Source organism: Ceratotherium simum, chromosome 4 (assembly GCF_057802395.1).
Source record: "Ceratotherium simum simum isolate JZ-2026a chromosome 4, ASM5780239v1, whole genome shotgun sequence".
NCBI lineage: Eukaryota > Metazoa > Chordata > Mammalia > Perissodactyla > Rhinocerotidae > Ceratotherium > Ceratotherium simum.
The window spans coordinates 67,003,678-67,017,178 of record NC_141903.1 but is presented as its reverse complement, the minus strand read 5'-3'; the positions used below and the strand labels follow the sequence as shown (position 1 = coordinate 67,017,178).

At 38.8% G+C, this 13,501-nt stretch overlaps 1 protein-coding gene across 1 annotated transcript in view; it reads right to left on the bottom strand.

Annotated features, from left to right (window-relative positions):
• Positions 1-4,550: 4,550 nt before the first annotated feature.
• The window catches only part of LOC147917314 (uncharacterized), a 104,357-nt gene continuing 95,406 nt past the window's right edge, over positions 4,551-13,501 (bottom strand). Inside the window, 2 exon segments of the mRNA XM_087430333.1 lie at positions 4,551-4,693; positions 6,975-7,106. Of these exon segments, the coding sequence (XP_087286459.1) occupies positions 4,590-4,693; positions 6,975-7,106 (236 nt within the window). The 3' untranslated portion in view covers positions 4,551-4,589.

The following is a 13,501-nucleotide window of genomic DNA, read 5'->3' as shown; positions in this document are numbered from 1 at the left end:
GTTGTCCCAGTATAATAATTAATAGTGTCTTCTCTCAAAATATCCTGATTTGGAAGCTAAATTATACGGTCACCCGAATCACTCAAGACTCTTTGATGATAGAAGCTCAACTTGAACAGCAGCTGCCTAGGTATCATTCTGGGTTCCATCATCCAAGATAACTCAGCTTTCAGGCATTTGGAGAGTGGAGGGGGCAGCATTTATCTTTACATGGGGACAAGTGCATTTGAACTAGACAGACTCCTATATCTCATCTTTGGTAAGAGGTGAACTCCCTTTTTGAGTTTAGTTCTCCCATAAATGCTGCTGTGCAGGCCCTTGCTGCTACTGGTGATATGCAGAGTAGCTCACTCTAACGTGTAGATCCTGGATACAATTGCTATAAAGGCTATGCTACCCCATCTTCGGACTATAGACTTTATGAATATGCAGGTTAGGCAATCTTCATGTGGGGATGCTGTTAAGAGGCTGTGACTGTCTTTGGGATTTTGACACACAATTCATGCATTCATTCTCTATATCAGCTAAAGTCAACTTGCAGGGAGAAAAAACAGTGATGCAGATGCACAATGAGTAGCAGAGCAGAGAGAGAAGATACCTTGGGTTTCTTCTTATGCTCCAATCCCCATTGAGACTGCCTCTGAGGTGCATTCTTGCCTTTAGGTTCCATAAGATGTCACAATTTCTTCATAATTATACCTTTAGGCTTAAAGTTTCTTCAAAATCTTTCTGTAACTTGCAATCCTTAAAATCCTAACGCAACTCAGAATCTAAACTCAAAATTAGCAGATTTAATTTTCATCTATGATCAGATCAATAGCTGGAATTCATTTATTTATGCTTTTACTATATGAATATGGAATGCTTAATGTATGCTGGACATTGTGCTAGCTTCAGGGACTACAATAAGTAAGATAGACACATTCCCACCTCTCTGAAGTCATCAAACTAATAAATACAGATGTGAGACGCCTTCCATTCTGCTACAAAAGATTGATCAAATAATTCACTAGTATATTCAGAACCTTGTTTTTGCATCCTGAGTATTCATAGCTTGTGAAGAGTCACTGAAATGAAAATTCTCTGCTCAAGAATGGATTCCATTTTAAATAGATTTGGAAACATATGAAGAAATATTTATTGGCCAAAAATAAACATGTACAAATATGGTATATATAAGATGTAAGGTGTTGTTACTTTTAATAGAATAGAGTGGTTACTTTTAAAAAATATGCTTTATAGTTTCATTAGCTTTTATATCCTGCTATGGACATGTCTCTGAAATGGATTTTATGTGGTTGCTGGGTGGACTAGAATAGAAAATAGAATTCTGCTATGTTAGCCAAACTTCTATGGAGAAAGCATTTTTTTCTCAAAAGTAGGGGAAGAAAAGTTTGTTCCAAACCAGGAAGAAGCTTGAGAGGTGATTTGGAGGCAAGGGATCATTGAGTTCATTTTCTCAGGCAGAGTGCATGAGGGAAATAAGGAAACAGACTGATTGCTTTTAGTGTTCCCTTCTTAAGGGAACAAATCATTGTGTTCTCTGTTATTTATTAATTTATCTTCAATAAGCGTAATTCCCAAGTACAGAACAGTCCAGGGGTTTTCCTTATGGTGTGCACATTAAATCAATAGATGAGGCAGAACGAGAATTGGAGTTGGACCAACACTACTTCGGCCCCACAGGGATCTTCTGAGAACAATTTGGGCTTCTAGGAATGCTGACGGAAAATTTTCCAAGTTTACCAAGATGTTGGGCTAGCAGAGTTTTGACAACTGTAGATCAGTCCTTGGGGCTCTAAATCGGCACTATTATGCTGCATATGACCCAGAAAGCCTGAGCCTTTACTTGGTCCTCTCTATTAAGTCCATTTAAGATGGAAACCCTGATGGATCTCTCCTCTAACCTCTCCAACTGCAGGTAGTGAGGTGAAGGAGACAAGATGTTTTCCCTCTGAAGCTATCCACAGAGAGGTGAGGTCTGTATGTCACCAGCTGACAATCCTTGCTAATGATATTGGTAATTGCATTGAGAGTTCACTGCGGCTGCCCACTATTCCAGTGCTTTTCGTACACTGTTCATTTAATTCTCATAAACACATGAGACAGATACTATAATTATCCCCATCTATAGATGAGGAAACTAAAGCAAGGAGAGTTAAAGCAACCTGCCCAAGGTCACAGCCAGGAAGCGACAGAGCTAGAATTTGAACTCAGGCCCTCTGGCTGCAGAGTGCATGCTTTGAACAATTTTTTCTGCCTCTCCTTAAAGGTGGTATGCTGGTGGTAGCCAGTGCTTGGCCCACAGTAGGTGCTCAATGAACATTTATTGACTAACTGACCATTGGGCTCATGGGGAGCTCTCCTTGATTTGCCAAAAGGTGGGCTAACCCTAAAATGTGCATTCAGGTAGTGCATATGTAGAAGGCTGGTCCTGCACTTTTCCATCCTTATTATATCCCTTGGAGATGGAAACCTTGTGGATCTTGGGAAATCTTAGGACTAAAAATTTCCTTTTGGGTCACATAGCCCTTGAGAATGATATGCAAGCTAAGAACCCTCTCCACATAAAAATGCTCACACACAAACATTTTTGTATTATGTCCAGGATTGTTTAGATCTCTAGAACCTTCCAGGAATAACAACAGTAATTTTCCAGGAGTGACTCTGATCTTGCAATGTTGATACCTTTCACTTTTAAGCGAGTTATATGAGTGCTTGATTCAAGGAAACTTGTTTTCACATTTTATGAGGTAGTTGCTTTTGTTTCTCTCCTTCAGGGGAAAGCTCCACGCCAGTGTTACAGTTGGCTGTGGTCACTAGCTGGCTGCCTGGTAACGGCACAGTGTGTGCATTCCGTGGCGGGGCTCCAGAAAGGCCGAGTGCTTCGCTGGGGAGCGGATGTATGAGCTCCAGGTTTCTGACATTACTGATGACGCCCTGCTGAAAGACCCCATTATTATCATAGCAAATATTGGGAGAACAAAGGGACCATTGTCAGAACAGAGGGTTATCTGTTATTGTTAATTGAATATTTCTGATTATGGTATTAAGTTGGTCAGAGTATTACAGAATGTCTTTTTGGGCATGAGTTCATTTAGGCAGCTTCTCTTAATATGGGAACGAAGTAGCACATACTTCACACACTCACAAGCCTCCTTCATGGTGAACGACAGCTGCAAGCTGCAGCCATCTATTTGAAGAGTTCACAGGATTTTGGGGGAGGCGGAGGTGAAGAGTACAGGAAAAATGGCGTGAATTTTGATTCTTTTTCACATTTAAGATGCTCTGGAAAAGGATATAATTTAAATTTACATGAAGTCATTCCATGAGACTATGGAAATATAAACATCATTTATGGCTGGAATCGATGTGTTTCAGCTCTCAGGCAAAGACCAGAAATATTCGACAACTTTGGGGAGTGGGTGGTTGCATTATCTCTGTGAAACCACATCACAGTCTCAGGCACAATGAGGGGCTGTGGGTTGCGAGGAATCAACACTGGATGGAGGGATGAAGACCTGGATTCAGCTCCAGTTCTGCCGTTAACAACCCATGCGATCTTCAATAGGCAACTGCCTCCCTGAACCTCAGCCACGAAAAAGAGACCTTAAGCTGTAAGGTCCCTGTGAGCTCTGAAATACTATTATTTCCTGAAAAGACAAGATTTCGACTTTTTTCTGTTGTTGTTGTGCTCCAGAGCACTTGAATCTCACAGTTGAACTCCCAGAAAGCTGTGTTCTGTGTTCCATTAGTGAGGGCACTGGACTTCCAAATGCATCATAGCATCTTGATATACACTGGGATTGTTCCACTGAGAAATGAAGTCAATGCTTAGAATTCACTTTTGAATTTCTCTGAATTTTACTTTCGGGATCAAGAGCAGGCCATTCTTGATTAATTTTGTCTTTTCCCCTTGCAGGGTGACATATTCAGGTAATAATTCAGGTAATAATAAGACCTGTGCTTTTGAGTTTTCTCCCCTAAATTCAGTTTAATTCTTTCCTTATTTTATTTTTATGCCAATAATTGTTATTATTTTCTTTCATCTGGGAAGTCATGGGAGGCACTTGGGCCAGCTGATTGTAAGGTGACCTAACAGAGACGACCTTGTTTAGCTGAATTATTTATTCATCATTTAAGCCACTTCGTTTCCATGATCCTAATTTTCCCAAATATCAGCTTCCCCCATCATGGCCTGTAGGCATTCTAGGAAGCCTACAGTCAAAGCACGGAGTGGAACATTTAGCAAAGAATATAGAAGAGAAAATAAAATAAATCAACTTTTATTGCATTTATGCTTTCAAAAGACAGGGGTACAGGGCATACTATATTTTGATGCTAACATATGCAGCCTGAGGGGGAAAAATACGGGGTATTAATGATGTTGATATAAGTTGCAGTATCTGAATGTCATGGTAGACTTTGCTGCTTTGGTTCAAAAACAAAATTATAATCTTACCACAACGTTTTAATACATTGGAGGAACATTCACTTGAAAAGCTATATAATAATAAACATTTTTGTTTCCTCCCACAACTAGCTGGTGATGATTTTGTGGATACTTTCTCTTAAGGTTACAGCTTCTTTCACATTCTGGTCTCCTCTAGAGGACGGGTCATGAAGTCTTGAATAGCTTGATGCAAAGGAAGCCACTTTTTGATAGACATTTTCAGAGCTGTAATCCAGCTGCAGAAATAACAGTGCAGGACAGGTGATTTAAAAAATTGTTGGACTCTAGGGAGGTGAAATTTTACAAAATATTTTAATTTATATTCTAATTTTTTCTTTTGGTAATTTAGTTTGAAATTGATAAGGTAAACCATGCTCCTTAGGTTTCAGACTGAACAAAAAGGTAAAATACCAAATGTGAAATATGCAATGGTAGCAATGAAGTAAAACTATGTTGATGTAAATAATAGGATCAGAAGAGGGTACAATGTTTGTAAACAATTAAGCTATAGGGATTTTAAGATTATCACTAGTATTTTGCTGTTTCTATTTAAATTTAAAGTTTAGTGGATCAAACATATAGTAATCAAATCTTGTCATTAGGGCAAGATATTTCTGTGTTACTGTTAACCATAGCAAACTCTCCAGTTAACTCTCTTCTCCTCTCTCTTCTTTTCATTTTCTTGGATGATGTTTTGTAAAATGTACCCATACAACATTTATTCTAAGGGTGGTTAATAGATGCTATTTTTTAAAAAATAGTTTGGGTCAGATAAACTTAGATGGTGGGAGTTATGGAAAGTTAGCCAGGATTCTTTCCAGCAGAGTGTCTCAGAAAGATTAATGACTTAATTACTCTGTGTTTCTCTGAGAGGGGAATATAATTTGTATCATTTCCTAAACTTACTTAGTTATTTTTTGGGAGTAGGGTATCTCGTGGAACCAGAGTTCCAATAACCATCCTTTGTGAAACTCTGCTCTTATGCCTTGAAATATTTTTCTAGTGACTCAATACTGTTTCCTATGGATAAGATCCACTCACAGATTTGGCAATGAGATCCAACCTCTTCTCTGAGAGCAGCCAGTGGATTTTATCAGACAGGAGTTAACTCTATTTCACTGACCTTTTTTCTAATATTCCAGCTGGAGTTTCACTTTCAAGGGAACCATCTTAATCTGCCACCCAGATTGTATAGCACAAGCCCAAGGAAGAAGATCTTGGCAAAATACCCAGAAATTCTATATTCATTATCCTCCCACTCTAGCCTATGCTTAGGAATGAGTGGAACAGGCAAGGTTTACATAATGGGAGAAGGCCTGGAGAGATCCCTTCTCCCTTAGCCAAATGGTCATTGCTGGAGATCCTGAAATTCTACTTTTGGAGTTTTATATCTTTGGGTTAAAACAGTATATCTGGTTCTTGAAAAATGCCCCTGAAAATTTTACCATGTCTTCTGTTTTAATAAATTACTGTGAATTTCTTTATTAGATCATTTTTACCCAGACAGTTGGAAGAAAGCATCTGGATGAGGTGAGGGATGGTCACCAAGAAGTTGAGGGTAGGAATGGGAGATGGAGGGCATTGGATGTCTTAAAGATTAGAGTTAGGTCAGGGAGACTTGAGAGATGAAGGAGGATGCTCTAGGTACTAGAGAACACTTCCTCTGCTTCATGGTTTTGTCTCTGTTAACTTTACTGCTTTTTTTTCCAGAATCAAATTATGAACCAGGTCCCCATTTGTGCACGCCAAGCTGGATACTGAACATACTGAATTTGACAGATAAGTCCTATGTCCTTCAATGACTTTTAACAAAACCAAACAACTGACCAAATTTAGATGGACATATCAATAAGAGTTATGTGAAGGGAGGTGAAACAGCAAATTTGTGAATTAATAAATTACAATATTTACAGATTATGGTGCTAGTGGATTTTTTGTATTGAAGCCTGAGTCAGCCACTGCCTTGGGAAGAATTGGGGACTTCTTTTGCATTTGAAAAAAATACTTCTGGAAGAGTTATCTTCTATGCATTGAAAGAAAAAAAATATCCTGGGGAATAGTAACTACGGAAATTATGCAAAGAAAGGGAGAGATTTAATTGACGATGTGGAGTTGAAGTTGAAAAATAAGGATAAAGGTTTGCTATGAAGGCTCTTGTCAGGACAGATAAAGAAGAAGAAATACAGGGCCGGCCCGGTGGCTTAGCGGTTGGGTGCACGCACTCCCCTACTGGCGGCCCGGGTTCGGATCCCGGGTGCGCACCGATGCACCGCTTCTCCGGCCGTGCTGAGGCCACCTCCCACATACAGTAACTAGAAGGATGTGCAACTATGACATACAACTATCTACTGGGGCTTTGGGGGTAAAACAAAAGGAGGAGGATTGGCAATAGATGTTAGCTCAGGGCTGGTCTTCCTCAGCAAAATAAAGAGGAGGATTAGCACGGATGTTAGCTCAGGGCTGATCTCCCTCACAAAAAAAAAAAAAGAAGAAGAAGAAATATGCAGACCTTGACTTATCGTGTTTTCTGTCTTATTTTCTGCACAGAAATAGAACGTCTTGAACTCTTCAGATGGAGGTGTGAGTTCAATTACTGATGGCTTGAAGCTAAGGATCTGCTCGTTCACCCTATAGCCTTGCAGATATAGGCCACCTACGGAGAGTGAGAGAAAAAAGCAAGTGAGGAGAGCAGGGAAAGAGTAAGATGGAGAAAAGGAGTCTGAAAAGGTGTCAAGAAATTTTTGTTTCTGAAGGAAACTTTAGTCCAGGTGTCTCAATTTACAGATGAAGAAACTGAGACTGCAAAAGAGTAACTTAAGGTCATCCACTAATGATTAATGGCAAGAATGGTAACGAAGTTTGCATTTCCTGGTTTTCATTTTTGCTGTCTCCTCACTACATGTGCAGTGTTCAGCTTTGGGTTACTGAGGGCCTAAACTAGCTTTTTCACCTGGAGGACACATTTTCAAATAAATTTCTTGGTATCAAAGAATGGCACTTGTAATATTACATTAGAGGAAAATTAAATAATATTTGCTTGGGCAGAATCATTAAGACATCCTTCTTGAAGAATCATGAAGATTGCCAGCGGTTTCTACAACCAACATAGATTCCCAACTTCCTTGGGCATAAGCAAAGCACATTTAAAATATGAACCCACAGGGTGATATGAGGGAGCCAACTTGAAAAATGAGAATAAATGACTGGTTTTAAAAGATAATTTCTTCCCCGTGGTCCTTTGAAACTGTGTTAGTGGTTACTTATTGCTTGGCTTGACTTTTGTTTCCATCATTTCCATCTCCCCATTTGTTGGGGGGAGGATATCAGTCTAGGAGAAGATGCTGAAAAGTCAAAACCCTCGTGTGTTTTTTGTGGTGTCTGGATGCTCTGAGGTAACCTGAATCTCAGGCAGAGGCTCTAGGGAACATCATTAAGAGCGATGATTAGATGTTTAAACCTCTTCCTTGCTCATGCTAACTCTCGTTCTCATCCCCCACTCCCCCCCAGGAGCCGCTTTAGTGCACTGTATTAACAAGGAAAATACGACCTGGATTTTTGCTACTTTACCCGATAACAATTCTATGCCAATGTGTTAATAAGGGGCTGTGAAGGGAAAATTTGTTCCCTTTGAATATGGCTTTGTTTTCCTTTTGGTTACACTTGGTACCAATGTACACTGTGAGGAAGTCATAAAGTTTTCTTTTTAAACAGAATAAGTGACTTTTAGACTTTAAAAATTGTTTAGTTTATAGAGGGGGGTTAGATGCACTGTGGAATTGTTTTTTGATTTTCACTTAAAAAGAGTCAATTTTAAAATTAACTTTTAGGAAAGCATTCATTTTAGAAATGGCTAGATTTTTTTTCCTTTAGTAGGTCCTAGTAAAATGGTGTTTGCCAAAGTCAGAGAGTGACTTCTTTCTTTGACATATATATATATATAATGTTTTTGAGATATAATTTACACACCATAAAATTCACCCATTTAAAGTGTACAATAAATGATTTTTGTTTATTTTTGGAGTTGTGCAACCATCACCATAATTTAATTCTAGAGCGGTTTCATCACCTCAAAAAGAAACTCCATATCCATTAGCAGTCACTCCCCATCTGCTGCCCTATCCTAACTCTAGGCAATCATATCCTACTTTCTGTCTCTATAAATTTGCTTTTATGGGAACACGTAGTGTAAATGAAATTATGTAATATGTGGTCTTTTCTTACCGGCTTCTTTCACTTAGCATGATGTTTTCAAAGTTCATCCTTGTTGTATCATGTATCAGCACTTCATTCCTTTTTATTGCTGAAGGATGTTCCATTGTATGGATATACCACATTTTATTTATCCATTTGTTAGTTGATGGACATTTGAGCTTTCTTCAATTTTTTGGCTATTATGAATAATGTTGTTATGAATATTCATGTACAAGCTTTTGCATAGACATATTTTTTGGGTATATACTAGGAGTGGAATAAGCAATGTGCTAGATGGTTTAGGACTATAGGATACCTAAAGACACATCCAAAGGTTATTTTGCTGTCTTAATTCTCTGCTCCAAGCAATAGGACACAGCATTTATATGTTACTGCACTGGTTTCTGACTTCTTCCTACTAGTGAGATTTCCTTTTCTCATAAGTCTGAGCAGATAAGAGTACCCTCCCCTCTCCCTACTCATTTTGAGAATGGATAGAAGATTTTGCCTGGAAGGTGTCTGCTACAAACAGGAAAGTTTCTGACCAGTTATAGGGCAGAAATGATTGGCAGTGAAGACATCCAATTATAACCCCACTACCTCATTCGAGGTGGCCTCATTGGGCCAGTCTCTATCTGTTATTAGGTAGCAGCAATAAATAGCAAGCTGGCACAATGTTTGGACAGAGATTTCTCACAAGAACTGTGCAAGCATTACGTGTTCCATTTGCTGCGATAACGTAAAATATATCTGAGAAGTGCACACAGACTTTGATGTGATTTATTCAGGAACGATAGTTAACAGTCACAATTTGTTACTTACAGCTTTTGCTGGAGAGAGATAACAGTAAAAAAATCATCAAGTGTATGGTGAATGACAAGGGGCTTCAGGCCTGTGAAGAGGCACTTGACAAAAGGGCTTCTGGAATACTCACACTGTGGCTTTTTAATATTAGCAGGTGTAGGCAAGCCAGTAATACATATTGTTAAAGTACTAGCACTTTCCTTGACAGTAAGGAAAGACTTCAGGGAACTGACTGGGGCTATTTCTCTAACTCCCACGATATACATTAGAGGCATATTTAACTAGCTGAATGTAAAATGTGGGATTAGCCTCTAATGTGGTTTTTACAGGAAATCAGAGCTGTGTTGCTTCTCATGTCTTGCTCTTTCCCCTCATCTCACAGTTATGTTTTCCCCGCGTTCTCTTTGTTGTCCTCAGTATTGTCTCAGCATCTCAGGTGACTGTTAAAAGAAAGAAGTCATGCCCAAAATATTACAGATACCTTCAGAAATAAGAAATATCATATGAGGTGTCCCAGACCTCTCATAAAGAACATAAATCAATGGAACACAATAAATAATAAAATAAAATAGATAAAAATAAAGCAGGAAAGCAACTGAGATGCTACAGCCAGGGGACCATGTCTCTATGAAGTGGTGACCATGGAAGCCTGGGTCTTAATAACAAAGCAACTAATATGGTAGGCTTATTACAAAGACAATTCAAAGGAAAGAACCTTCTCTAAATAGTTTAAGATTCTGAACATTGACTGAACAAGCATATATACAGAGACAGTGTTTTTGCCTATTAGTATTTTTCCAACTTTTTTGGCCCTGATCCAAAGATGTAATAACTACAGACCTTTACATGTTTTCATACAATTAGGCTAAAAGTTTTTTTGAAACATTATGGTGTACCATGATATTTTCTTTTCAATTAAATTCTATTCTATTGTATTTTTAAATACTGGTCACAACCTCCTATATTGATCGCATGACTCAGCAATGGGGTCAAAACCTGCAGATTGATAAATACTGCTATAAATGGTAATCAAGGCCTGCTTCAAGGTCATGACCTTCACAGGGCCTTCACAGAAATCAGACCAGGGTGGGATGTGCGAGAGCCAAGCAGAGCCTGGACAATACAAGTAACAGAAGAATGATAGATCAGAGCAGCACAAAGCTCAGCCACTTAGTATCACCTAGAAGAACTGAAAATGAGTATTAGAGGAACTCTGTATAACCTTTATGAAGATAATGATTCATATTCCATGCATATAAAAATGATTAAGTTAAACTGAGTATTTTAGTGCTGTAGTGTTCATGGCATAGCATGGGTTCAGCCACTCTCAATAAATTTCTCTGCTGTTCTCACAAGTCCTATGGTTCTTGTGATAAATATTTGGACTGGGTGGACTCTGGCTATTGTGGTCAGTGTGCTGATGTCCAGAGCGCAGAGACCAGACACAGCACTGCTTTAAGAAGACTAATTTCTGCCAGGGAGTACATCACATTGTGGCTAAGAGTTTGGGCATAGGATTCAGATAGCACTTGTTCACGTTTTGTCTCTCTCACTTAATAGCTGGGTGACCTTTGGCATGTTAGTTAACTTCTCTGAGCCTTAGTTTCTCACTTATAATTGGGCAATAACCATGGATGTTTTGCAAATATTCATTTTAGATAAGGAACATAAAGTACTTATTCCAGACTTGGACACATAGGAAGCACTCAATAGTACATTCTAACTTTCCCACTCCAATGCACCTGAGCAGTATGATCCAGTCCTCTGAAAAAATGTGGCTCTCCAGGGCAGTGATTCTTAGTGGAGAGTTGAGAGGGGCATATTTATTTTGGGAATTTCCCACAGGAGATTTGGCTTTGCCTTGACCCTATCTTGGGTTTCATTGTGCCGGATCATTGGCTGGGAGCCTTGAGTCATGATCCAAGTTAAAATGTACAAGAACATTGAGAAGGACTCTTAGCAAAAGGATGTAAACCTCAATTTAAAATTTAAATCTCGAGAAGGGTAAAGGACTTCAGAAGAGCTCAGAAGCTTAATGCTGAAGAAGGGTTAGCAGCTGATTAACCCTGGGAGAGCTTCCATCTGGAGCCAGCAGCTGTTAGGGTGGGAATGGGGAGGGGGTGGCAGTAGAGTGCACCTTCTGGAACAAGGTGCATGCTCAGGCAAGTGGTGTTTTTTATTCAAGGAAGAGTAGAGTCATGTAAAACCAAAAATCACAGGCCTCTATTTTAGAACATGGTCAGATATAAAATTTAAAATATAAAATTTCTGTTGGAATTTTAGTAAGAAAAAAATTCTTTTAATCCATATTTGAGATAATTTGGGCTAGAAATTGAGGACCTGTGGAGATAGGAATATTCAAGAAGTAAGGCTGGGAAAGAATGAATGGCTTTGGATTAAATATTTTTATTAACCACAAAATAATATATTATTGAGAGGAATTAAAAAATAGTTAGAAATTAGATAACTTCTTACAGCTGGAAAGAGTGTGATATGGCAGAAAGGCCAGGCATCTGGTGGCCTGAGTTCTGGTTTTGCCTTTGAATTGGCTTTGCAATCTTCTAATCTTTCTCCACTATCAAGTGAGAGATGACAAACTACTCACACTTCATGGGAATAATGGTCAACTGAGGTAATTTGGTTGTTCATTTATTCATTCATTCATTCATTCATTAAACATACATAATATAGAGTCATCTCCAAGCATATAATCCCTTAGAAGAGATAGGATGGCCAACTAGAGATAAAATACAAAAGTAGAGGGTGATAAGTGTCATAAGATAAGTAAGTGTGGAAGTTCAGAAAAGGGAGTTGCTTTGTTTATCTGGGACCACCTGGGATTGCTTTATAGCAGAGATGGTGAACATTTGAATAAGCATTTGAAGGACAGCCAGAATCTGGACAACCTGTGTTGGGGAATCAGTAGGTAGAGAATGTTCCAGGGGAACGAACTAGCACATGTAAAGACTTGGGGTCAGAAAAATGTTCAAGAGGTGGGGTGTGCTAAGGAAATAGAATTACCATGTTTGGGGAGAGTGCAGGGTATTTTAACACAAGGAGTGGAAGGAAGAGAAAGCCAGAAAGAAGGGTTTTGGGACAAAGTATAAGATCCTAGAGTGCTCAGGAGGCAACAAAGAACCATGGAAGGTTCTAGAAAGATATGTGAAATGATAAGAGCTGAATCTAAAGAAGCCTTCCATTTTATTCCTCCTTGTCTATTTTTTCTTTTTTTTGGTATAACTTAGGCTACCTGGGTTCAAATTCTGTCTTCAACATTTACTAGCCAGGGGGACTTGGGCAAATGATTTAACTTTGCTAAGCATCAGTTTCCAAACTAGTAGGTGGGATAATAAACTATCTTATAGGATTGTTGCAGACATTAAATGAAATGATAAGTAAAAGCACTTAGAGTGACCAGTACAAAAGCTGCACTCACTAAATGTCAGCTATGCTTTGGCTGTTATTATTTTCAAGCCATTTAATTGGAACCCTTGCCCAGCTCTCTAGTAGGGCCTCCTCCTACCTTTCAGAATAAGGGAAGCCACCTAGTGGTTGTCATTACTATTTTAAACTCTTGGAATCAGCAGCAGTCTCTGGGCCCCAGAGTTTTGGAAGCACTTTGTTAATATTTCAGCATTTGGAGTAATCTGAGCTTTCAATCCTAAACATCTCCTTTTTATCTATGGAAACAGTCTCTTGAAAATGAGCTTCATTGATTTGATAATTAAAATGGTTCAGACTTTTGCAGTGATATTTTATAATGAAAGTCCCAGTCAACGACAGCTTTGGAGGTTTGTTTTGTTTACCTTCATTCCCATCCTGTATCGGGTGCTTAAAGCTGTGGATTTGCGGTTAACTAGGAACAGCCTGTTCTGTAAGTGCTTAGAGATGCCGGCTCTATCTTAATAGTTGAATAATATTCTCGGTCGTGTTTTAATACTCTCAAACTGGAAAGGTGAGTAAGTGAAAGAAGATCATTGTATTGTTCATTCTGAGTGATGAGAAATGAACCTGAGTGTGATGCTCACTTTGTACCTCTCTTGTATCCTTCCA